The sequence below is a fragment of the Drosophila albomicans genome, chromosome 2R (genome assembly GCF_009650485.2).
Source record: "Drosophila albomicans strain 15112-1751.03 chromosome 2R, ASM965048v2, whole genome shotgun sequence".
Classification (NCBI taxonomy): Eukaryota; Metazoa; Arthropoda; class Insecta; order Diptera; family Drosophilidae; genus Drosophila; species Drosophila albomicans.
Genome location: NC_047631.2, coordinates 35,011,894 through 35,038,292, shown reverse-complemented (window position 1 = coordinate 35,038,292; position 26,399 = coordinate 35,011,894). Strand labels below are relative to the sequence as shown.

The following is a 26,399-nucleotide window of genomic DNA, read 5'->3' as shown; positions in this document are numbered from 1 at the left end:
AAATAAATGAACTTTTTTATTGTAGTAGAAGGCATTCTAAATATCATGTTTTTTTCGCGGATTTCGTAACACAGACCAGCACAGGCAACAATGTCGTGTTCTCAACACTGGCACCTTGCGACAGCTGTTCACCCTATTCTGTCATTTGTTGTTGTATTTTTTGCTACACATAAACATAAAATAAAAGAAAACATAAAAATAGTCAAAGTAAACGTTACCTGTTTATTGTTTGTTATTGAGTTTCGCCCAGATCCGGCGCATAGTATGCACCGCAGTGGTTCAATAACTCTTAACCGTTTCACATTCCTATACACCCAAAATTGATTAAAAAAAGAAAGTGCTTGGACGACACTAGAAAAAAAAAAACGGAAACTGGCCTTGGAACGCAAACCTAATTAAAATTGCACCTTTCGAAGTGGAACAGCATTTACATTTGGCAATGAAATTATGCACTGGCAATGAACTCCAGAGTTGAAGGCACACACCAGCTCCAGCGGCGCTCCAGCCCCAGCTCCATGGCCAACGAACGGAAACAGAGTAGCTCCAAGATGGAGATTACGAAGCTCAATCACGAGCTTGTCGAGGAATGTAAACGCAGTCAAGAGGATTCGATATTGTCTCGCCACTTACGCCACGAGCTTGAAAAGTACGTACACAACAATTATTGTTTACATATATATGTACATAAGTATATGTAAGTACACCGTCCCAAAAACTGAGCATGATAAGCGACGCGCTGTCCACATAATCAATGTTTTCATTACGTTTGTTATAACTGCACTCTGTAGGCATCGCATTCACTCTTCTCTTTTATTCTATTTTCTTTTTCTCTTTCTGCGGCCTCACAGACATCCACGTGAATCGCGTCGAGAAATGGTTAGAAAGCAACGCAATGGCTGTGCGCCACTTTTCATTGCCTGCAAACGTGGCGCAGTTGTAATTGCTGAGTATCTCATAACCATTTGCGAGGCGGACATCGAGCAGCGCGGCCACTTCGAAGTGCCCGAGGACAATAGCTTTCACTATGTGTCGCCACTGTGGGCAGCTGTTGTCTCCGGCAAGTTGTCCATGGTCAAGTATCTGGTTCGCATTGGCTGCGACATTAATGCCACATCTGATTCAGGCTCCACGCCCGTGCGCAGTGCATGCTACATGACGCACACTGAAATTGGTAAGCCCTAATTCGCTTCTATGTTTTTTGTAATCTGTGTAATCAATATACAATTGCAGTCAAGTTTCTTGTGGAGAACGGCGCGGACATAAAGAAGCCCAACATCAACGGCGGCACTTGTCTCATCAATTCGGTACAGTCTGTGCAGCTTTGCTTGTATCTGGTGCGCAAGGGCGCGGACATCAATGCTCGCGACATTCAGGATAAGACGGCGCTACATTACGCCATACAGGAGCATCGACTGGACACCACTCGCATGTTAATTGAACAAGGTGCTGATCCGTTTGCCAAAAGCCGCTATGGCGACGATGCCCTACGAACGGCATGCCTCAAAGGCGCTCATCAAATATTCGATTACTTAAAGAAAGAGTTAAACTATTCGGTGGAACGTATTGCAGAGGCACATGAACTAATGGGTTCTACTTTCCTGGACGAGCATAATGAGTCACGTGTTTGTATTCTGCATTGGCGCATGGCTCATCACATACGAGCTGCCTATACTCCTTACATCGAGAAGAAGCCAAAGGTGCCGCTACGGAATGCCTACGAAAATGCCGTGGAGTTCGCTACCCTAGAGGAGCTCGACAATATCGCCACAGATATGGATGCGATGCGTACGCAAAGCCTGTTAATTTGCGAGCGTGTTCTCGGGCTAACCCACAAGGATATGCTATTTCGTCTGACCTTCCGAGGAGCTTCTTACGCCGACTCACTGCAGCTGCAGCGTTGCATCGATCTTTGGCGCTTTTTATTAGAAGTACGAGTCTCCAATTGGTCCATTTTACACTTTGAGACATGCTTTGCGGCTCAGGCCTTGGTGCGTCTTATGCTGGATCTGCATGTACGCAACTCCAGCCATATGCGTACTGATGCCCTCGCCCGGTTCATGCATCAGGATAATATGTTACCCAGATTTGAAGATGTGCTTGGTGTATTTCGAACGCTCGCCGAGAGTGCCGTGGAGGTTAAGGAATTGCTGCAAGTGCGACCCGTCTTCCGACGCCAACATGAAAATTATGACCGAGTGCTGCGTTGCCTGGCGCATCTTATTTATCTGCTAATCAATACCGTCCACACAGAGGCTCAGCACAAGCAGATTTTTCAGGTCGTTCACAGGACGGTCGTTGTCGGAAATCTACGCAGTGCCAGCACTGCAGACACTCTGCTCCACTTGGGTGCCTCGCGACTCAATGTGATTAAAAGCGGTTACATTACTGAAGACAATTTTGCCGATGTGCGTTTGATATATCTTTACTCTGCGTTGTATTTATTATTTACATCATTGCAGAAGACTGTGTTCCCCAACGCGGATGTCATCAAGTTGCTTATTGAATGCGGTATTGATGTCAACACGAAAAATGAAGCCAAATCAACACCATTGCATGTTGCATGTCAACCTTACAACTACGACAATGAAGTGAGTTAATCATGAAGGTTTTTACACACCAGAAAGTTATCTAAAAATTATCACTTTCTTGTAGATTGTTCATCTGTTACTCAAGTGTGGCGCGGATATTGATCAGCCAAATCGGGCCGAGAAGCGTCCATATGATTCCATTGCCTCCAATCCCACTAACACCATACCCCTGCTCAACTACGTATCATTGCAGTGCCTATGTGCGACGGTTCTTAGTAAGCATAAGATTCGCTACAAAGATCATCTGCATAAGCAGCTTCAGCTATTTGTACATAACCATGAGCCATAGGCCATGGTTTACATATGAGATGTTTGCACGCTCGCCACTCCTTAAATTGATAGTAATTAAAAGTATTTAATTGGGCCATGTCGAAATTTGACCAGTGTAATTATTGTTTCTTCTTACCTATCTGTCTGTATAACTACTTCTCCATCTATCTATCTATCTACCTACCACTGTTAAATTATTCAGAGAAACTTATTGAAAAGCTCAATAACAAAACAAAACAAAAAATAATGTATAACAAAAGCAAAATGTGTAAGCGATAAACGTGATATTAAATCTGTATAGGAAATGAAAGTGAATCACAATTATTTTCGATCATAATTAACAGGCAATGGCAACACCAAATAGCAAACTCAACGCTATTAACTCTAAAGCATTTTGCATTTAAGTGACAAACTTAGGCAACAGAAAACAAATATAACTCATCAGAACTAATTACTCTATATATACTTACTAAATACTATATATACAAGTGTATACACTATAGAATAACTAATTTAACACTTGTTAAAAAATGAAATTAAACTCTAAATGAATGGAAAATTAATTTGCAGAAGTATTAGTGGGTTCATGGGTATAGTTTATACGGCCAAAGAACTCGTCTGTCAGCAAACAATAAATGTATTGTTGCTACAATGCACAGAATATGACAATTAAATTAAATATGTGTATCTAAAGAGCTACACAATCTCTATGTACGTATAATACACCAATTCTAAACAATAAATTTATAGCTTACAGCTTGATATTTAAATTAATTCATAGATTATAAACATTTAATACAAACACAAGACCAGAATCACTTTTAAAATAACCACTCTATTGACAAATTGACCTATGTACAGCTTTGCCTTTATTAGCAACATTACATTAATTATACACTAACAAGGTAGGTATGCGTACATGAGTACGGGAGTAAATCGTTTAAGCTTTAATATTGTAACATGTAAATAGTGACTGTGTGAATTGAGTTACGATTAAAGCAATAATAATTAATAAACACTCAGTATCAGTACCAGGACAATGGGTTCGCTAGAAGCAAGAGCAAGGATGGAACTATTAATGTAGCTAACATTGTCCTACTCCTGAAGGTGCTTTCACAAGTATTACGCAGATTACTATAACTATCAACAATATGGACTTTCCAGCCCATGTTGCTATGAGTGAAAGAATTGTAGTACACGGTATCTGGCCATGTGATGTTAGGCGTAATCTCAAGCAGTGCAGGTGGCTCGCTACTGCAAGTGTTCAGCAAGGAACGATTAAACTTCTTAAAAGTAGCAAAATTATCATCTAACCGACGATCATAGTTTTCTGGATAGCGAGACAAACAGAGCGGTCCCGCAGCTGTGGGCTTCGGTTGTCCACGACGAGTAAATTCAACGCCTGCCAGTACTCTGATTTCACTCTGCTTGGCATCCGATAAGCGATCGAAACCTCCCTGAGGTTCGTCAGTAATTACCAAAGGATGGTAGTGCTCTGGTGAGTGTGGATTGTTGCCGCCACGCACCTGGAAGGTGTAGGTCAGGCCACGCTTTAAGTACAGTTCGGGAATCATGTGTCCATTGATGTACCACGCCAAACCACTGGACACATGTCCTGTGAGGCCCTGATATCCACGCATTCCTCCAGAAGGCCCCAAATAGGCATTAAAAGTGCGCACCGTGCTATTATTAGAGAATAAGAAAATCAGTAATATTGCAGAGGTGCAATGTCATTCTCTTACGGATCCGTAATTCTTGTGCGCTCCCACAGCTGGACTTGTGTTACCAGACGCTTGGTGAAGCTAAAGCAATCATTAACAGGTTCCGTAGTATTGAAGTCAATGATTATATCACTTTTGGGATAATATGTATGAAATGCAGGTTCATTATTTGAGTCCAGCTGACCAAGTGCCCAAACAACATAATTGCTTCGATCCAGGAATATCTCCTTGTCCCCATCATCAGCTAAAAATGAAAATGTGGAAATTTAACCAGATACTAATAATGTTGTTAAACACTTCACTTGCCTGATTTGAGAGTACGCCTAAAGCTAATAGTATTGATGCCATCCTTGCGACTATACGTATTCAATTGAAAACTATCCAATCCACCGACAACGTCGTCACGACAAACGCCTTTATACCGCCCCAAGACCTTTACACAAGGGGCTAACGAGGTAATGTTGTAGTCCACAGTGTAACCTCTGATGTCATCTATGTACGCCACCACAACATCGGCGCCAATCATTTGACTGGATACATCTGACCCTGAGATGCCAAAAGACATGTAGTCCATTTTAGCAACTTGACCAGACAGTTGAAACGTGATTTGGGGACCGAAAACCTCCCAGGAAATCTGTAAGTCCTTGTGCAGTTGCCTGCAATTCGGCAAGGAGAACTCGTAGGGCGTAATCTTCACCAGCGATGGGGGCACATTTAAGCCATCGGCTATTAAAACATGGCCATAGTTCTCATTGTCTGCCACATCGTAGACGCTAATCCAATCGATATCAAAGATTGTCTTATCGCCCGGTAATTCCAGTTCAATGACTTCCTTGTTATATTTACGAATGGGATCGAGGCTGAAAAAATAATGTATTTTTAATACATCTGTTCGCCATGGCTCGATGATAAATGAAACACTTACTAGCCCCGCTCATCTGGTATTTTGCTGCCTCGACTCGAAGGCTGTGCACCCACGCCTGTCCAGAAGAAGGTGCGCTTGCCAAGCCCATCGTACGTGAAGTCTTTGATGCGAATAGTCTTCGAGTCCAAAATCTCTATGCTAGTACTGCTCACGTTGTGGCTGCGCTTAGAGAAGGTTCCGCCAGTTTGAGTGGTCGGCGGTTCAAAGTCCTCGGGAATGTAAACGTCACCAAAGTTATTCTGATTATTGAGATCATAAACTGCTAGCCACTTGATTTCAGTCATCTTTTTGCGATCTGGCAGCGTGAGCGTAAAATCTTTGTTATGGTAACGATCTAAAATGTTCGTTCTGCGAATATTTAATATTATTATTATATGGTCATATCTTCGGTTAAGCTTTTATTACTCACTTGCCATACTCATCCGGAACAATAAAACCTTGAGGACCCGGACGATTGCTAGCGCCGGACCAAAAGAATGTATCGGCTCCGTTACCATCATAATTGAAACCAGTTATAAGAAAGGTAAACTCATTAACAGCATAGACATCCCCGGACACCTGATGATGATATGAATTAAGCTTGCCCAGATATTTGCCCCTATATGGCCCATCTTCATCGTCGCCTTCTGCATCTGTAGAGAAGAAACCACAAAGACTTTAAAAAATCAAGGTTGACGTCTTCACTGACTAACAATTCAAGAATTCCAGCAGGAGATTGCAAAATGGTTCACATCTCGACTAATGCGAAACCGTTAAGCTGAAGTGGAAATATAGACCAGTTTCGCTAGTCTCACACGAAAGTGAATTTATTTTCTTTGTTGTTAATGTTGTTGCTGTTTTGTGTTACTCATTGTCTTGCAGGTTTTTCAACGTAACAAGTATTCAAGTTTCTCTTTCTTTTTGCGTGTCTTTCGTTTTGCTTGTATGCGTATTTCTACACGAGTATGTATCTATGTACATAGATTTCGGCCATGTCCACTTACATATACATATATAAATGTATACATATACATATTAACGTTCAAGCAATTAGAAAATCCGTTAATAGAATATATAATATATGTATCTTTACTTATACTATAAATAAATCCGACTAACTTCTTATTATATTATATGCATACATTGACGAATTTACATTATTTTATACTTACTTGAAGCAACTGGAAAACAAAACAAAATTATCGCCACAAACGCACAAAGTAGTTGCATATTTGGAAGCCGTCGCTGACCCGGAACAGCTGTAACACGCCTATTAACAGCGCAGTCGCAACAGTCACAAAGTGCGACTCGATTTGATATATTAATATAAACCATATTAATGTCACAGCTTAATTTGTATACTTCACTTAACGTATTTTATAACATGATGCAGTCATTGCTTTCCAGGAATGAATGTGCAGCTAAGCTTTATTTCTTTAAATTAACTTTTATCCGCGTTTTGTGTTTTACAACACTGGCCAGCGAAATACAGGTTTTTGGGTATTTTTAAGGTTGTTTCGTTATAATCGCGTAGCACAAAACTTGCAGTATTATTATTTTTGAATTGTCTAAAACCGGTTTAAGCTGAGTTTCAGCTCCTTTCTGCCAAAGACAAATAGCGGCGGTAGCAACAAGACGAACTGTCTGTATGTACTGCACAAAATTAACTAAACGAGCAGTGCTACAGTTGGAGTCTCAATCAATGGCGTCTGCGCAGTGAGCTGCTCTCTTTGATTGCCATGCTTTACTCTCTCATGCTCTTCAAGCCACGCATGCGCTGCATTCAATCAAATAAAAATATATTTTTTAAGCTCTTCAAGGATCTCTTTCATGGTTAGTTAAATCACCAGCCACTAGGGAACCACAGCCATTTACTTTACCATCCTTAATCAACGTATTACAACATTTACATTTCTCAATTCCAGATTCTGTTAAAAGTCGAAAAGTCACGATTTAAGAGTATTTGTATAAAAAGAAACCATTCTTATTATTTCGATATTTTGCTTGCAAAACTAAACTTCGTATATTTTATTTGAGTTACCACTATTTTTGTTTCAATAATTTCTTTTAATACTAAATCTTATGATTTTGTTTCAAATTGCAACAGTCGCGCTACCGACTAGTAAGGTTTTAGTTCATTTTATGAATGGATTTATTTTCTTGTTGTTGTGATTCTTCTTTGCATGCTTTCAAAAATGTATTTACGAATTTATTTACAAAAAGGCATGCTACAGCTCAATTTTTAAAATGTCCACTGCCCAGTACAAAATTGGCGATTAATTGTTTCAACGAAATAAATTGTGGGCATAATGTGTGTAGTGTATATTTGTCTGAAACAAAATGTACATTGTATGTATTAAAAATAGAATTTTTACTTAAATGGTAATCGAATTTCACACGGTTTTTTCACAAACAACTTCTTTTATTTTGGGCTTAATGTGGATGTATGTATGTATGTAAATGTAACCGTCCATCCTGCTTTCTAATTCTGTATAACTAGTTCATTGGAAATACATATTTAATACATAATTAATTCTCATAAGAAGCACATATTTTTTTTTATCATTTATGCGTTTACATTTCATTCTTTTTGAACTCTCAATGCCTGCAATTCATTATATATTTATTATTTTTATCGATTAACCTTTTTAGTTCACATTTTTTGTTAACACTAGACGCACTATATAGCCTAAAAGTCGACCACTTGTGCATGGTGAGAGGGGACTGTAAACAATTGTTAAGTTGAAGAAGCTGAAAACCATTTTAATATGATGCCAACCAAGTTAGTTACTTTATGGCAGGTGCAGGAGAGGCTGACAAACAGGTGACCAGGTGAGGGGAACCTATATTATATGTAATATGGGACTTGGACGCCTGCACGCAAAGTGTAACTAATAATAGCAATACTTAGCTTAAAACATAGCGTATAAAAATATTGTTGTTTTTTTTTGTAAGATATAAAATTAAAGAACTTGAGAACACTAATACAAATAATTATGTTAAAATTAGGTTGTTTGTTTTTTTTTTTCTTTTTTGTATGTCTCTCATAGGAGAAAATTTAAAGACTGCAGTATTTGTATACTTTTATTATTTGCATTATATTTTAATTGATTTTATTTTGTTTTTCTTTAATTTTCTTCTTAACAGATTCTTAGTAAATTTAGATGTTTAAATGAGCATTTCGTATTTGCGTGGTGATTTGTATGACTGATAACAGCATGGGGTGAAAGGTGAGGTGAGGTATGCGCTGGTGATATTTTAGCTGAGATTTAGTATCATACATTATTGATAGGCTAGCTATTTTAATTATTTTCGTTTTTAACAGCTTGGAATGAACTTGATCGAAAACGAAGATTAAAACATACAACAGAAAGAAAAGCGCACAACTCCTATTTTTAACTTTTTTTTTTTGTGTTATGATTAAACTTAACAGCGAACAAAAATTTTAATATGCGTTTTGTATGTATATTTTTTCTTTGTTTTTTTTTTCTTTTTGTAATTTTAGATATAATTTTTGTTAGAAATACTTGGGCGCATATTAATATAAAAAAAACTTGGTACACTACGTTTGATAATTCGATTGTTTCTTTAATTGCGCTAGAAGAAAATTATAATTCTGCTTCATCATTAAATATATAAATGTTATCTATGTATAAAATTTGTTTATTTATATTGTACGTATCACTAAGGAAAAATGTTACAAAGCTTTTGCTATGGCATTTTTGTGTTGTTGTTGCTGTTGTTTATGTGTGGGTAGGAAGGGTCTTGGATCAATGATAAGCAAACAATTTATATGAAATTTGACAGCGCTTTTGAAACAAATCAATCGAATTATCATTTAAATGAGCCGACTGTTGCCACTGTTGCCAAGGCTTTGCCAAGGCCATAGTAATGGGCGTGGGTGGTGTGTACAATGCTTGCAGTAGAAGTTTTAGCTAAAATTTATCCTGAAATATGAACAGGTTATTAGTCGCGGCCACAGCTATAATATTTTCCTCGGGATGCCAAGCGGTATGTAAGATTTTCTTATTGAAGTCGAGACAATCAACGCTGATCTCGTCCTTCTTTCGTTTGCCGCCAGTGCAAACTTTTCTCGGTTTTAGCACCGTCTTGGGCTTAATAATATCCCTGGATGCCTCGAGAGTGACATCTTTTTTCGAATTTCGATCAAATACGCGGAAAAAATTGTTGTAACTGCCCGTCATTATAGAGCTATCCTTGCCATTCCAACAGCACTCAAACTTGTCAAAGATGCAGTCGTTCTCATAGAGCGAGCACAACTTGGCACGTAGGTATTCGTGAACCTGCAAAAGCACAAATGTTGCGTCGTGAACATAGATCGAAGTATTTTAAGCTGAATCTCTTACCGGGTAGGTCTCAATTGGTTTTGTCTCCATGTGCAAGTCCCAAACTTTGATGCTTAAATAGTCTCTGGAGATCATATAGCGACCCGAGTTGCTCAGCTTAACGTCACTTATGGAGCTGATTATTTCACTAAAGAAACTGCGATTCGTTGGATTTTCAGGCTCCTCAAATTGCTTGCTGTGACGGTCACAAAGTGCCGCTGATCGCATATCACATAATCGTATTGTCCCTTTGGAGCTGGAGTATACAAATACATTGCATTCGGTCGGATGGAACTCAGCTGCGGTTATGACCTCCGTCAGCTCCTCCATATTGGTTGGCTTGATGTCAACAATATTGTAACTCTGATTAACCACCTCCAGATGCCAGAGGTTGATACGCAAATCGTCGGCTGATAGGAAAGTCTCTTGATCCGAATTAACGCTAATTGAATTGATGTGATAGGTGTGTGCATTGGCGAAAGTCCGACGTGGTGAAGCCTCAACCATTAGCGGCACTTGCTTTACAGAAGGAACTCGTAAGGCGGTTACGTTTTGTGGATCTCTGATGAGACCATTCTCCTCTTTCGTGTTATAGCCCTCAAACGACTTATCGCGCTCACTCACTTTCCACAATTTCACCGTTTTATCATTGGTGGAGAGCAGAAAGTGCACGGGATTCTTTTGATGCAGCCATCGTATCTTATTGATTTTCTCCTCGATTTCCAGCGATTTGAGATAATCAAATTCAGGCTCATGCGATTGGAATGTCGAGTAGACATTGTATTCACCGCGTCTAGGATTGGAGGTTTTCGAGGCGGGATCACGCTTCAAAAATAATATTTTATGTTATTAATTTGATGGTAATTTATGAAATCTTGATATTCACCTGAAAGATGACGACGCGACCGCCTTTGTCGCCCGTGGCCAACAGCTCGCCGTCATGATTGAATTCAACGCAGGATATGATATCCGCATCGGTGACATCATCATCTAAGGCGCCCTTGATCTGTGAGAAGCACCAGGAGGCCTCTCCATTACCTGTAAAACAGAAAGAGAGAGAGGGAAAATTGTAGTATGTATTGAATTTCACATTTCCATCACTTCTCATTGTCGGCAATCTGCGAAGTGCCTAAGTCTGTTACATTTGATTTGCGCTTGCCCTAAAGGCAATCAATAGTCACAGTAGTAGTAACACTAGCTGTAGGAGATGAGACGAATCGAAAGGACAACGATGACGTCTCTGTATTCGTTTATTTAGTAATGACGCCAAAGCTAACCATCGAAACTTTTTTACTTTTTGGTTGTACAATCCTACAAATATAAGTGTGTACATAATTCAATAAATACGAGCTTTTTTAATGTTGATTTAAAATATATCTTGCAATTCCGAAGTCCGTTTTATTAGAAGTATGTTGAAGTATGTTGAAAACACATATTAATTAAAATACTTAAGTCCACCAGAATGTTTGTAAAACACACCCAATTCTAGGTGGCGCGGTTTGCTTTCCAGGTCAAGGCAACTTATCCATTTATCCAAGAGTAGGTCAATTATAAACAAACTTTGCTCAGTATTCAATAATTAGCTTTTAATTAATTCATTCTGGGATTCAAAATTAATTTTTTTGAAACTATTCTATATTTTTAAACTGGTAGTCCTGACAAACTGAGCAATAAAATGTCAGCAGCTTCTCATTTTTTATAAAATAAATATATAAAAAGGAATGAAAACACAAACTGTCATTGGCTTATTGTTGAAATGATTTTTAGTTGTACTGTTATTTATGCAGGCACATTGTAAGTGGTTGTAGAACTTCGTAGGTCTAAACTAAATAATAATCAAATATTGGCACAATTATTTAACAATAGCACGCGATATCGCAGCAAAAAGCACAACTACAACTTCGCAACGAGCAACCTGAGGAGTCGTGACCTATTCTATTTTTTTTAGAAATGACATTACTCTTTGTATAAAAATAAAAACAAAATCCTTGTATGTTTAATTAAACATGTATTGTTTTATTGACACTCTAACCAAGAATGGGAATATTAACTGTACAATTAGCAATTATCAGAGTAGAAATAAGATGTGTGGGGAAAAAAACTGAATTTAATAATCAATTAACCTCTTCGAATTACTTTTATGAGTTGTCACTGCTAACCTGTTCTTGAGATCTAACTTAATGCCTACAGATATATATTAAAATAATCTTTATAGGTTGAATTAATTATAATCTAAACTTATGATTTATTAAAATTATTCAATATGGTTAAATAAAAACCATAAAATAACAAAACTTTATGGTTAATTCGGCCATAAGTAAATTTAAATAAATCATTTTCTTCGAATATTTTTTGTATGTATTTAATTTCAACTTGCGGACGCTTATTATTGAAAATTGTGACCGTTAGATGGTGCCAATCATTAGAAAGTAAACAATATAAGCTATTTTCATACATTTGTTTACAAATTGCAAACAATTTGTTTATATTAAATGTGGGATTTTACAAAATCTTTAAAAATCGCAAGGGAAGAGAAAGAGCAGGGCAAACGAGAGAAAAAGAAAATACAAGATACCCCAAGATCTGGAAGAGTAATAATGACTTACCGGCCATGACAGTTGAACAGTTTTCGTTGAGCAGCGCGCGCGAGTTAGCAGGAGGCAACACACAACAAGCCACAACAACTCAACACAACTAGCCACACAACAACAACAATCAAATAAGGCCAAGGAGTTGCGGTCGCGCTCTCGCTCCCAATCGCACTGCTGACACTCCCGTTCTCACTCTCCCACTAAAAGCGCTCAATTGTATTGTGTGCGTGTTGGGGAACGTCGTTTTATTGTTGTAGTTGTTGTCGTGAAAGAGTGTTGAACGCGGACTTTATTTTCACTTCTACTTTGCCTGCGCCGAAGGAGTTAAGCTTGCCAAAGAAACGACGACAATGAACAAACCGAAAGCAAAAGACAAAACCAAAGTGCTTAACTTTCGTTGCTTTTGTTTCGGCCCTTTTCTTTTGTTATTGTTGTTATTGTTATGTGATGTACTTTGCTTTTTATATGTACGTTTCTTGTTTTCTTTTTTCGTCACTGCTCAACACAACTTAAGCACGTATACTTATTTTGCTTGCTGCTGGTGACGACAACGGCGTCGACGACATGTGGAGAAGAAACTGCAAAGTAGGGGAGTATATTTCGTTTACATACATATATATACATCATGCATGTTCATATGTACATATGTACATACGCCGACGACAGCAACATAGCGAGGAAGCAGCAAGAAGCAAGCAGTATTACACAGTACTACTGTCAGTATGCATGTGTGCTGTGTATGTCGTGTGCAGCCGGTGGTTGTGGTTGTATGAGAAATTATCGCAAACTAATTTTACACTATTTCTGGCGATTGTCGGTCGGTAGGTTGAGAGAGTAAAATGCACGAGTGATAAAAGACCGTCGTAAAGCGATATTAACGCTTGTATATTTGCTAAACAATGCGATTAATATTATTTATTCTATTGCAAAACAAACATCCCTTAGCTCTCATTGCTCTTCTTTCTCGTCGTTTACTCCAACGACGTGTTTCGCTTGCCGTTTGCACCGTTTGTCTTACGCTTTGTTTTATCGCGTTTTATTTGCCGTTTTCTGTTTTAGGTTTACCAAACGCAACGGGTGGCAATCTAACCTTCAAAATGAACGTTCCTTGTTTAGCAGCTATTCTCTTACAACACAAATTTCATACATTTATTTGGGCATTCAATAAAGCGCTGCGTTGCCTGCCTCTCTACAAGAAAAGCGCGGCGTCGCTGGAGACGACGACGCACAATCAATATTCGATTTGAATGCGCCTCGTACTTAATATTTTTGCATAAGTATGTACATCTCTTTTCACAAATACACTGCACACAGCACACGGCAATACACACGGAGACTGACGCGCCGTGACGAAGATTATCATCATATCAAAATCGTGTTCACATACATTCATATATATGACTATATAACTACAACTCTCGCATGACAAATATGACCAAAAAAAAGTCGGATTCTAATGCTGTTCTGCTGTTAATGTTAAGCTGCTTCTTCTTCTAGTTTTTGCCGCCTCTTTTACTGCACTGCTTCGTCGCCGCCGTCGTTGTGTTGCGTCGTCGCTTTTGCAAATGCGGCAGCGGCGGCCGAATGGGATTTTACGCACTTTTAAACTATGTACACCATTGAAAAATACAATTGCGATGCGGGTATAACACTTTAACGCGCAGCGGTAACAATTTCAAATTAATTACTGACTAATTTGTTTTCTTAATTTCAACATAAAATGGAAGTACCAAAATTTATTGCAAATTTCGCACTTTACAATAGAAGTTGCAGGCCACTAATTCACTGCAAATAAACGGCGTCCAATGTGGTTTCGCCGGTGTTGGCTAACGTAAATTTCAAGTGCTGCAAAATGCCAGCCACAACAGCTGACTGGGATGTCGCATATTTATACACGCACAAATGCAAACACTTACGCATCTATGTACGTATGTGTGTTGGCGCGCACGACCTTAAAAAATAAAAAACTTATGCGATTTACGGAAGGAAGAAACTCACTTTGCGGCTTTTTAGTGCCGTTAATATTGATTGCCGTGTTGAGCATGTTGCCAATTTTTGTAATACTCGATTGTCGCATGAATGTACGGGGCGGAATAGGCGGTGGCTGCGGATCTGGCGGCTCCAGGACTGGACTTTGACGACCCCAACGACCCATTCTCTATCTCTCTCTCTCTCTCTCTGTCTGTCGCTGTCTCTGTTTTATTGTTACAGTTTTGCTGGCTGGCTGTAAGTAAATTAAATGATCGAATCTATTAACATATATTTGGAAGCACAATCACACGCACACATGCATATACACATGTACACCATATTGTATAATAAATATTTGTTTAAGACCTGGTCATTTTAGACCTTAGCACATGAGCGGGCTTCGTGTTTTTCAATTTGTCAGACAATTAACACATGTCCCCCGCCTTCCCCCTCCCGACACCAGCTTCACTCACTCGCTCTCCCCCACTCTGGATTTCTCTTTTTGTCTACTTGCATTTATCATACAAATGTCTCCGACTAGATTGCTTTTTTTTTTTGCCAGATTTTGCTCACAAATTAATTGTGCAAATGTGCTTGTCACTTGTTTACAATAAGTCTTACGTTGGCGAGCACGATCGTCTCGAAATAGTCAAAACGGCTTTAGCATCTGGTTGCAAGAACTTACGGTTTGTTTCATATATTTGTATGTACACATGTTGCACATATGTATGTTGAGTTATACATATGTATGTACGTACATACATACATGAATTTTAAACTCAAAGGACACAAAATGAAGATATTACATTTGTCTACTAAAATGATAAATGTAAAGGCATTGTGATTTAAGTATAAGTAGTAGAAAAGTAGTCGTAGTAGAGATATTAGAAGAGTTGTAATTTAATAGTAGAGTAGTAGTAGTACAGTATAAGGGATATAGAGCAGTACAATATTTCGAATGGTATAAAATAGATCTGTTGCCGAGCTAAAGATACAAATTCCAAATATTAATATGTGGACATCATATTCTAAGTAAGTAGTAGAAAGGTAGTCGTAGTAGAGATATTAGAAGAGTTGTAATTTAATAGTAGAGTATAAGGGATGTAGAGCAGTACAATATTTCGAATGGTATAAAATAAATCTGTTGCCGTGGTAAAGATACATTTTCCAAATATCAATATGTGGACATCATATTTACATATGTACATACATGGTGCGTATGAGCATACATATAAATGCAATCTTCACTGTTGCGATGTTCGTGGACAGAAGGAAAGCGCAACAAGTTGATAAGAGAGAAGCATGCGCCCTAAGAAGAACAACAATAACATGTGATTGTAATCCAATTATTACAAACAAGTCTGTCTCAGTGTCGGCGAAATAAACGTGAGTAAACTCGCAGCCTACGCATTAAATAAAAATGAGAAAATTGCTTTTCTTACAAATGCCCTAGTACATATGTATGTATGTACATATATCACACACAGATTTACATAATGCACACATATTTGTGTACATAAGTGTGATGTATAACTTCTAGATTTGTACACTATAATGACATAAAAGATGGAAAAATAATAATAATAAAAAGTTTGCAGCATCTGTGCACAAAAATACTTATTTACTCTATACGTTGATATTTCATCTATGTATGTACATACATACATATGTGCGTTTGTATGAATTTGTATAAGCATTGCATTTATTTATATTTTGCTCAGCAATAACAAAAAAACATTGACGTTAGCCCAAACAGACTTTGTTTATTTTTAAAAGAATGTGAAGGAAATGCTGAAAATTCGTTAACAAACACATCAAACAAGAGCTCACGCACATGTGCACGTACACACACACACACAGACATAATCAGGCAGTGTGACTCTATAAATAAGTAGGACGACAAATTCATAGTCCAGTAGCACGTGTAGCACGAGACTGACTCGCACCTTCATCCGCTTACTTTTACTTCTGTGGTAATCGGTAAGCGGGGTGGGCTTTGATTTGAGATATTTTTGGATACTACCTGTAAATATGCCATCCTCTTTAAGGTAAATTTAAAGTAGGCAAGGAACCAAGTGACTCGCATAGTAAAAGAATGGAGGAGATAATTTGGTTTCTAATAATATTGCTATGGACACACTGACATCATTATGTTTCGATGGTGTCGCTTATCTTTTGGCTGTCCAATTATGCCACTTTTGTGTGAATGCGATTAATGCAAATCGATAAATTAAACTCATTAATAGTTTGATTGACTGGAAGCACTCAAACATATGTGTAGATCAAGTATACACGATTATTGATGGGGTTAAATCTTACAAATTGTCTACGAGTTATCACCGAAGTCGGATAAAGTCAATTTATATGGTTTGTTGTTGTTGCTGTAATTGATGCGAACAGATTAAACAAATATTTTGGCATAAAACTCAGCTCAAGTCAGCTAAGCTAGTGACAAAATAACAGTCATTAATTGTGGTGTTATACAATGAGTGTAGAGTCTGTACACACATATGGATCTATGTACTTTTCAATTTATATGGCAAATACAACTCCGAGTATGCTTTTGCTGCGTGCTCTTACTATACGAGTAGAAAAACAATGTTGTTCACCTCAAAAGCCGCCAAGAACGTCAACAACTGAAACTTGGATCGCACGTACACAGCAAAGTTGCTCGTATGGCATGGAGAGGGGTGGAATGCTGTAGAAAGGGCGGCTGGATTGTGTTCTTAAACGCTATGGTATGGATTATCTTACCATTTTTATTTACTAGGACAGTTATATACTAGCAGTGTTATACTGGTATATATACTAGACCATGTGATATTTACTTGTTATATATTAACACTGTTATACTATTATATGCTGTTTACTTAAAAACTCATCGCAGATTCTCATTCTCAATATAACACTAAAATAAGCGAAATTAAATTATTTTTTTTTTTTTTTTAATTGTCGATGGCTTTCTATATTTAACTTGTACTTTTGAAAGTTTTCCAGTTGTTTTGACTCATCCGCTAAAGAATATGACGTATTTAAATTGGTTTTATGGGCTTATTGTTGTTATCACGTACATATGCATATACATCCATACATACAAACATACATATGTATTTTCGTGTTTTGTTTGGTTTAAATTTTATGTTTATAGTGTCTAGTCTTGATTGTAATTTGTTTTGCTTCCACTCATTCGTACATGTAACGGTTAAACAAAACGATTCTTACTTTGCTTGCGACACTGTTTATGCTTTTTGCATTACTTATGAGCACTTGTACTTTCAAATTCTTAAACAGAGGAGAGTCGAAGTCGATGGCGAACGCTTGTAGTAGTAATATGCAATACCTATGCTGGCCATGCGCTTGATAAAGGCACTGAAACTGATGAAACTAATGTTGATTCAACTTCGACGACGCAAATCAAAAACCGCAAAAACGAAACTGGCTACGACGCCGCGTCGTTAAAATTAGCACTGAGCTCGCATGCGTCGCCTAGCGAAGTGCGGCCTATGATTTCTTTTGCATTACATACAGATGTACACTTGTATGCGTACAGTGACACATCGGTTTACCGACTCACAGAATACGGTGAACGATTTTCCGTTTATTTTTATTAAACTAAATTATTATCCTAGCGGTAATTCTTTATTAATGTAGCTTATGTTATGTAAATGCATTATTGTTAGAACGTAAATAGATTTATGTAACAATAGTCGATATATATGTACTATGATTACTATATTTTTTTTGGTATTTAGCAAATTTATATTCCAGCAATATTTTTTTGCTAGGTTCCGTCTGAGAAGCATCCACTGTAGCTAATTTGCTCTCATATACTCTCTCCTCGCGCGCTCTCTCTCTCTCTCTTCTATTTAGCAATAGCGTTCAACACCTGCCGTTGCTCGCTGTATGTGCTGGTGAGGTGGTGAGGTGGAAGAAGAGCCTTCTCTATCTGCGGGTGAGGAGCGAAAAAGCCAATCAGGGTCTTTCGGTTTGAAGATTTGAGTAATGCATAAACAAATCAACAATGTGCTGGTTAAGTGAAGTTCTTGCTTTAATTGTTATCACAGCGCACCTATCTCTGTAATTTCGTAATAAACATTTATTTGCTTATTGATAGCTGCAAGTCTTGTGGAGTGCCTGTTTACATTCTTGACAAGGACCATCAAATTATGGATTAGACATTTTTTACATGTTGTTTGGGCTTTCGAATGGACTTTTATTTTTTACCACATATCTCTGAAAGATTTCGTTAGTAAATTAATGTCCTTATTCAAGATATTGTATTTAAGGCGTAAGTGATTGGATTGATTATTCCAGTCCTCGATGCCATGGTGAAACATCACCTCTAGCACCAACAATTGTTCATATAACACATCCCAATTGACACCAATAGTTGCGGCGCAGGTGTCGAGCAACCAACGAAATGAGCAGGGGAAGAACTTTCTTAAATCCTTCCTGGTTGACTCGCCTGTTTTTGATATATAACCATGTAAGAGCCAACAATCAAAATTTGATATCTTTAAAAGCGGCTCTAATTGAATTATTTTCTTTTTAGACTCTTCCTCATCTACTTCGTCATCTTCATGCTCACTGCATGCTTCTAATTTGGGCTCAATTGAGTCCTTGGTCTCTGGCAGTAAATTGATTTGGCGACGAGGCAACTTTAACGGCACTCGCAAGGGGTCCATGTTGCTCTCATCGAATACTTGCATTGCTGCCAAATCCTTAAGCGCAATATCTTCTTGGTTAACCTTTAGTATATAGCTTGGTGTTGAGCTTATCTTCCAAAACGGATTGTTTGCCTCCAGCGCCTGGCGACGCTCGGCACGTTCTATAATTTTACCCTGATATTGTTTACCATATTGAGCCACCGGTTGGCGAAATACGAAATCAGGTCGTTTTTCCCTGCGACGTAACTCATCAATCCAATTCTGCGTCTTAATGTCGCAGTTGGCGCGGCCCTCTTTGCAACGAGGTCTCGTGCGCTGTAGTGTCTGAAATAATCCAATCTTTTGATAATCCGCCTGACAAGCCAATTCAATGACACTCAATTGCTTTCCGGCAGTAGCTAAGTATTGGGCAAGCTCAGTGGTTTGATTTTTAAATGGAGCCACTTGATGTTCAGTGTGATCAACAACCATCCATTCCGGAACCTGGATACTTAAGTCCCCCTTCTCCGTCTGAGTGACGTGTAGCAGAATACGCTTAAAGTAACTGTGCGCTGGCGTTAAACTGGGCTGGAACTCAATGCTGTCTTTGATGTCTGCTTCCTTGCTCAATCCAAATTTATTTCTGAGCAGCGTTTCGAATATGAGGCAAATGTTTTCTCGCATACGTTGCATGGCTGGAGTTAGCAGCATATCCTGGTAGTTGTATTCCTGGTCTCTCTGCCTACGCTCCTTGCTCAAAAAGTCGTCTACCTTGCGTCCACTTTGAGTGGACACGCCAAAGCGTTGGGCGAAGCTTTCGTTAAAATGAGCAACGAAATTCTTACGCATTTCTACAAATTGCATCCACTCCGTGTAGACAAAAAGTGGGGCCATTGGCTTATGGTTCAAATTCGTGTTTACAAGTGAGAGGTGCTCATTGACAAGTAAGGCCGAATCGGATATTGCACGTTCTTTGACATCGTCCAGACCAAACATTAGCTTTAGTACGTAGACTATATAGGCCATTACTCGGGCTTCATAACGCGGATATGTGTGGGGTCCATTAATGGGGTTAAAGGACGGCGGCAATGCATCCATCAAGCTTGCCACATAGCTGGCAATTTCCGGTGGCAAATTCAACTCCAGCACATAGCGCTTCGCCAGGCCAATCAGATCCGGGTTCTGAAAGCCATTCAGATCTATGAAGCGCGACATTTGTGCAATATGAGCACGGAGGTACTGTGCATAAAATAGATTAATTATAAGTGATATATGCTTTGTATTGTCCTTACTTTGAAGCTACATTTGTCGAATTGGTGGCCAAATTGAAGCTGCTTGATTAGCGTCTTGCCATGCATGGCCACGTTGTCGGGCAAATAGCTCAACATATTTCGACTAGACAGATACTCCTCATCGATAAGTCGCAGCAAATCCGTCAACTGGATATCGTCCTCAACTAGATTTAGTGATATGGCCAACACCACGTACAGCTTGGTCATGTTTAGGCAGTAAATATTGCGATCAAAATTGCTTAAAGTGCTCGCTTTGGGATGTAATTTGTGACAATGCATGCTACCTGAGCTATCTACACTGTGTTTGTCCAAATGCTTTAGCGGCATCTGCTTTTTGAGGGACCGACGCGCATGAGTTGACCATTGCAGCTTTAGGCTGCGATTGCTCTGCCCTACAGACCTGGATAGAGGTGACCCGCCGCTAAGACCGGACTCGTCCAACTTACGCTGAAATAAGATGATGGAGATTGATTAGACTCTAGAAGGTAATAACCCGCATCTTAATTGCATGCACTTAAGCCCACTGCACCTTTAAATAGTCAACTGAACGGGGCTAACATCAAATCGACTTTTGACTCAACATGTCTCTTCGTGTCGGTTTATGCCCCACTAACCACTTTCGCTGCTCCGCGGATGGCCAGAGAGCGTAAGTATTAAATAAGACATTCTCGGCAAGATCGCTAGCTAATACAATCATTTAAATTGGTAAGCAGGCCTACACGAGGCTTCTGTTGACTCAGAAGGGGCAGCAACTTCGGAAGACCCATCATCGGAGGCTGGCAAACCACAAGAACGCACTTTCTTCTTATTGCTGCCCCTATTGTTCCCGGACACCTACTATTTCTCATAATTAACAATAAAGTTGAATTGAGCATACAAACCTTTGTCTTTCTCCATTCCCGCCAGTTGGCTCGCTCATCTCCGAGTTGATTCCCTTGCTTCCTAATTTGGCGTTCTCGTTTCCGTTTATTTTGGGTGTGATTGTATATAATCCTTGCGTCTCTAGAAATATATTTTAGTAATTGTGAAGAAGTACCACAATATAAATGCCTGTTCAGTTACCTCTGCAGGGCGCGCACGTTCAGTTTTGGGAGGCCCATCTCATTGTTCTTGCAGAAAGCAACTTCCATACGTCGCATGTATGCTGCCCACACTTGTAAGGTCATTAACTTTAACTCTGGTTTGGCGCCCATGTTGAGTAGTTCTTGGAGGAAGCCACGCAATACGTAGTTGTAGAACTCCCAGGATGTGATGTCGTCATCTTCCGAGTTAATCTTCGGCTTCTTTATAGTGCGTTGTGATGTGTGCTTCGAGGTGTCGTTAAAAGTGTCTTCGGCGCTGATTTCCACTGCCAACAACTGTTCCTTTTTAGTACCGCACTCGACACAGTAATAATAACCCTCGCGTTCTTGGAAGGTGCGTTCCCCGCAGACGTCGCACTCCATTTGGTCAACTTCCATTACTTCAGATTCATTCATGTTTTCAATTTAAATTTAAGAAATATACCAGTCGAGCCTTTCTACATAAAACAGCAATTTTTAACAATGTGCCCGCACATACAGTAACAAATAATAGACGGCTGGTTCAAAACAAGTGTGCTCTGTTTCCACACCACCAAAATGAGGTTTTACTCGGGTTTTCTAATATATATGAAATGACACATTTGCCTCATATGAAAATATCGACCACCATTTTTCAGTATATTTTGTAGCCACGCGATAATTTATCGAGGTGAAATCAAAAGGGAACTAACCACAGCAACAAATTTTCATATTAAAATGTATGAGAATTGCATTACAGATTTTTATAAATCATGCTTCCATTTTTTGTTTACTATTTTGATCGTTTAATTATTTTAAATTTAGTAGTAAAAGTTTCTTCACATTCTGCTTTGTTTACATTCTTTGCGCCAAAGCGGCTACACTCAAGATTTACCGTTGCCCGTGCAAAGCAGCCCAACTCCCATCCATAAATAGACTAAAAAAAAATAAAATGTCAAAAATTGCTTAAAAATTGCGCCTCCTTATAACTTTTTTTTTTTTTTTTTTGAATGACTCGGTCTTTTTCTGCTTGCTGACGATTTCTGCTCGCCTGGTATTTCAACTGGTCCCTTTTATTTCGTTCGTTGTGGCATTACAATGGCCAACAACAACATCGACGTTATTAATTGTTACTGTAATTGCTTATGCTGTAGTTTGAATGCAAGTTATCGCGTATATTGGAAAGCTATATATCAATATTCGCATTGAAAAGATATGTAAACTGGCGAAAGCACATTCAGATAATCCTATTAGTTCCACTATTAAACTTTTTTCACATATGCGCTGAATCACTGAGACTTTTCTTTTTATTCGTCGCTTACATTCAAATTTTAAATTGGCGGGCAATATTTAATTTTTTGTGGTACCAAAAACGGACTGATGGCGGCACTTTTATGGGGTACCGAGAACGAATAACAGATGGCGCCACTCAAGTGACTTGCTGTATTTCTGCTTGCTGCTGAGTTATGTTCGCCTGGTATTTCACCTACTGATTTGGCAATTTTTTGATCATCGTACACATCGAGTTGCCAGCAACAACAACCACATTATTAATAATTGTTGTTTTAATTACTTATGTTGTAGTTGTTGTAGAATTTTCCGAAAAATATTTTCTAATTTTGACGGGTTTGACTTTTGAGCATCGGTTGCTTATAAGATTCAAATTGGCGCGTTCTTTAGGTTTTTGTAGTACCGGAACCATGCGCCAGATGGGAACACTGAGTAAGCAAGTGATTCGCTCTATTTCGGCTTGCAGCTGATTTCTGCTCACCTGGTTTTCAACTGATGATATGGAATATTTTGTTTTGTTGTTGCTGTTGTTTGTAACTACTGTTGTTGTAATTGTGAAAACAGTCCTCGATTTAGTAACGGTGGTCAAAAATTGCCAAATCAGTTGGTGAAATACCAGGCGAACATAAATAAGCAGCAAGCAGAAATACAGCAAGTCACGGAAGTGGCGCCATCAGTCGGTACTATAACAAATATGAGCGAATTGTGAGTGAGCGAAAAGCATTGAGTGGAGCGGTGGAGCGGAGAGTGTGCCACAAACCTGCAATGCGCCCGCCTCAACACCCGGCAATTTGAAATTTGGATGCAAATGATAAATAAAAATAAATTTACAAATTTTTATTTGTATATTTTTTCGGCTATTATAAAAATTACAGCAACAATTATTGATGTGGTTGTTGTTGTTGGCCACTGAAAAGCCGCCACGAGCGCCAAAAGACTGACAAGTCAATATTTGAAATACCAGTTGAACAGAAATCAGCAGAAAGCAGAAATAGACCAAGTTAGTTGCTTACTCAATGTCACCATCAGTTGCCTGTTTCCTGTACTAAAAAACTTAATTAAATCCATCGCCAAATGGAATGGAAACTTGATCTGCGGACGAGGCTACTTTAGTGGCACTCGCAAGGGGTCCATGGTGCACTCATCGAATACTAGTATTGCTGAAAAATACTACCGGAATTTGGACACTTAAGCCTGAGTGCCGTGTAGCAGAATACTCTTAAACTGGGCTGTCTTTGATGTCTGCGTCCTTGCTCAATCCAAAATTATTTCTGAGCAGCGTTTCGAATATGAGGCAAATATTTTCTCGCATACGTTGCATGGCTGGAGTTAGCAGCATATCCTGGTGAGCGGTGCTCATTGACAAGCAAGGCCAAACCGGATATTGCACGTTCTTTGACATCATCCAAACCAAACATTAGCGATATAGGCCATTACTCGAACTTCATAACGCGGATATGTGTGGGGGTCTATGAATGGTTCAAAGATGGCAATTTCCTGTAGCAAATTCAACTCCAGCACATAGCGCTTCGCCAGGCCAATCAGATCCGGGTTCTGAAAGCTATTCAGATCTATGAAGCGCGACATTTGTGCAATATGAGCACGGGGGAACTGTGCATAAAATATATGAATTATAAGTGACATATACTTTGTATTGTGCATAGCTCCTTACTTTCAATCGGCATTTGTCGAATTGGTGGCCAAATTGCAGCTACTCAACATATTGCGACTAGACAGACATTCCTCATCGATGAGTCGCAGCAAATCCGTCGTGAACTGGATATCGTCCTAAACTAAGTTTAGTGATATGGCCAACACCACGTAGAGCTTGGTAATGTTTAGTAAATATTGCGATCAAAATTGCTTAAAGTGCTCGCTTTGGGATGTGGCAATTCATGCTATCCACTCTGCGTTTGTTCAAATGCTTTAGCGGCATCTGCTTTTTGAGGGACCGACGCGCATTAGTTAAGCATTGCAGCTTCAGGCTACGATTGTTCTGCCTGAAGAACATGGATAGACCAGCTGTCTCGCTGCTAAGGCCGGGACTCATCCAAGTTATTCTGAAATGAGATCAAGAACACACAATGTCAGTGCAAGGTAGATAGCCCGAGGTGATTGATTAGCCTCTATAAGGTAATTAACTGCAGCTCATTTGCATTCACTTAAGCCCACTGCACCTATGTATAAATAGCCAACTGAGCGAGGCTAACAACAGTTCGACTTTTGACTTTAACATGTCTCTTCGTACAATCCTAATCTGCCTGGCACTCATCGTGGTGGTTTATGCCCCACTATCCACTTTTGCAGCTCCTCGATTGGCCAGAGAGCGTAAGTGTTAAATAAGACATCCTTGGCAAGATCGCTAGCTAATAAAATCATTTACATTGGAAAGCAGTTGTGCTACACGAGGCTTCTGTTGACTCAGAAGGGGCAGCAACTTCGGAAGACCCATCATCGGAGGCTGGCAAACCACAAGAACGCACTTTCTTCTTATTGCTGCCCCTATTGTTCCCGGACACCTTCTATTTCTCATAATTTCCATGTACTGCGAATAATGTAACAATAAAGTTGAATTGAGCATGCAAACCTGTCTTTCTTCATTCCCACCAGTTGCCTCTCTCATCTCCAGGTTGATTCACTTGCTTCCTAATTGACTGTTTATGTTGCTTGTGAAGGTGTATATAATCCTTGCGTTGCTAGAAAGATATTTTAACAATTGTTAAGAAGTACCACATTAGAAATGTCCAGTTACCTCTGCAAGACGCACACGTTCAGTTTCGGGAGGCCCATATCATTGTTCTTGCAGAAAGCAACTTCCATACGTCTCATGAACGCTGCCCACACTTTTAGTCATTAATTTTAACTCTGGTTTGGCGCCCATGTGAAGCAGTTCCTGAAGGTGTGTTCGCCGCAGACATCGTACTCCATTTGGTCAACTTACATTACTTCAGATTCATTCATGTTTTCAATTTAAATGTAAGAAATAAAATAATCAAGTCTATCTATTAAAAACAGCAATTTTTACAATGTGCCCGCACACGCAGCAAATATTAGCCGGCTTGTTCCAAACAAGTGAATAATATACCAAAATATAAGCTAAGATTCATCTCACAATTATTGTCGCATCTTAATGCTATGGTTTTTTTTTTGGTGTGGCCAGTTTCGATAAATGCGATCCTCTTGCAAATGTTTGCTTTTACAAGTTCATGGAAGGACGAAAATAGCATCGATAAGACGATCTTATTGCCGATAGTTGAGAGGAATTACGTCAGGCTTATAATCTATTTGAATTTATTATTAATTCCATTTATTCTGATTTACAAAACAATTTGAAATATTTTAAAAGCGCCAAAATTGGCGATAATAAACTGTTATTTTAAGAAAATATACCAAAATATTAGCCATTATACGACCACATAGTAGACATATATTTATAAATTATTGTGCTAAAATTTTTATGATTGAAAGTTCAATTTGAAAGTTTTGCTGATTCATAGTTTTTAGAATAATTTTAATTTTTTTGTAATATCACAACATATTAGTATCATAAAAGATCTAATATATACATTATTGTATAAAGATATTAATATACCAAAAGAATATTTACATGCCCTACGCTGGTTTTCTGTGCTTCTCAAATCAAACAATAAACGCCGTTACTCGTATTTAAATTTCCAAAAATTCTATTACTTAAAATAATATTTTTTTTTAAGTAAATTAAAATTGTTTGCAGGAAAAAA

At 38.7% G+C, this 26,399-nt stretch overlaps 4 protein-coding genes and 1 long non-coding RNA gene across 7 annotated transcripts; 1 reads left to right on the top strand and 4 right to left on the bottom strand.

Annotated features, from left to right (window-relative positions):
• The first annotated feature begins 127 nt into the window (after nucleotides 1-127).
• Nucleotides 128-3,168, top strand: LOC117575099 (protein fem-1 homolog C). The gene is made up of 5 exons (XM_034259200.2): nucleotides 128-646; nucleotides 849-1,171; nucleotides 1,231-2,405; nucleotides 2,460-2,588; nucleotides 2,653-3,168. The coding sequence occupies exons 1-5, from the start codon at nucleotides 459-461 to the stop codon at nucleotides 2,875-2,877; spliced, it is 2,040 nt and encodes a 679-aa protein (XP_034115091.1). The 5' UTR covers nucleotides 128-458; the 3' UTR covers nucleotides 2,878-3,168.
• Nucleotides 3,169-3,696: 528 nt separating this feature from the next.
• Nucleotides 3,697-7,149, bottom strand: LOC117575098 (protein Skeletor, isoforms B/C). The gene is made up of 6 exons (XM_034259199.2): nucleotides 6,656-7,149; nucleotides 5,914-6,136; nucleotides 5,505-5,852; nucleotides 4,886-5,439; nucleotides 4,601-4,823; nucleotides 3,697-4,541 (listed from the first exon to the last, which is right to left on the bottom strand). The coding sequence occupies exons 1-6, from the start codon at nucleotides 6,816-6,818 to the stop codon at nucleotides 3,884-3,886; spliced, it is 2,169 nt and encodes a 722-aa protein (XP_034115090.1). The 5' UTR covers nucleotides 6,819-7,149; the 3' UTR covers nucleotides 3,697-3,883.
• A 1,766-nt stretch (nucleotides 7,150-8,915) lies between these two features.
• On the bottom strand, nucleotides 8,916-17,861 carry LOC117576774 (protein phosphatase PP2A 55 kDa regulatory subunit). Of its 3 annotated transcripts, none has more exons than XM_052006735.1 (5): nucleotides 17,732-17,861; nucleotides 14,419-14,644; nucleotides 10,716-10,867; nucleotides 9,851-10,654; nucleotides 8,916-9,787 (listed from the first exon to the last, which is right to left on the bottom strand). In XM_052006735.1, exons 2-5 carry the CDS (start codon nucleotides 14,573-14,575, stop codon nucleotides 9,419-9,421), a joined length of 1,482 nt encoding a protein of 493 aa, XP_051862695.1. In that variant the 5' UTR covers nucleotides 14,576-14,644; nucleotides 17,732-17,861; the 3' UTR covers nucleotides 8,916-9,418. The 3 variants fall into 3 exon arrangements, with proteins under 3 accessions (XP_051862695.1, XP_034117716.1, XP_034117718.1); XM_034261825.2 differs by having other exon boundaries at nucleotides 17,614-17,838; XM_034261827.2 differs by lacking the exons at nucleotides 14,419-14,644; nucleotides 17,732-17,861 and adding exons at nucleotides 12,436-12,998; nucleotides 14,021-14,208.
• Nucleotides 17,862-18,008: 147 nt separating this feature from the next.
• LOC117576773 (TATA box-binding protein-associated factor RNA polymerase I subunit B) lies at nucleotides 18,009-21,943 on the bottom strand. Its single transcript, XM_034261824.2, has 4 exons — nucleotides 21,392-21,943; nucleotides 21,211-21,331; nucleotides 20,330-20,776; nucleotides 18,009-20,276 (listed from the first exon to the last, which is right to left on the bottom strand). Exons 1-4 carry the CDS (start codon nucleotides 21,805-21,807, stop codon nucleotides 18,612-18,614), a joined length of 2,649 nt encoding a protein of 882 aa, XP_034117715.1. The 5' UTR covers nucleotides 21,808-21,943; the 3' UTR covers nucleotides 18,009-18,611.
• Nucleotides 21,944-25,276: 3,333 nt separating this feature from the next.
• Nucleotides 25,277-26,181, bottom strand: LOC127565886 (uncharacterized). The gene is made up of 2 exons (XR_007955280.1): nucleotides 25,412-26,181; nucleotides 25,277-25,355 (listed from the first exon to the last, which is right to left on the bottom strand). It is a non-coding gene; the product is annotated as an uncharacterized LOC127565886 (long non-coding RNA).
• Between the last annotated feature and the right edge of the window lie 218 nt (nucleotides 26,182-26,399).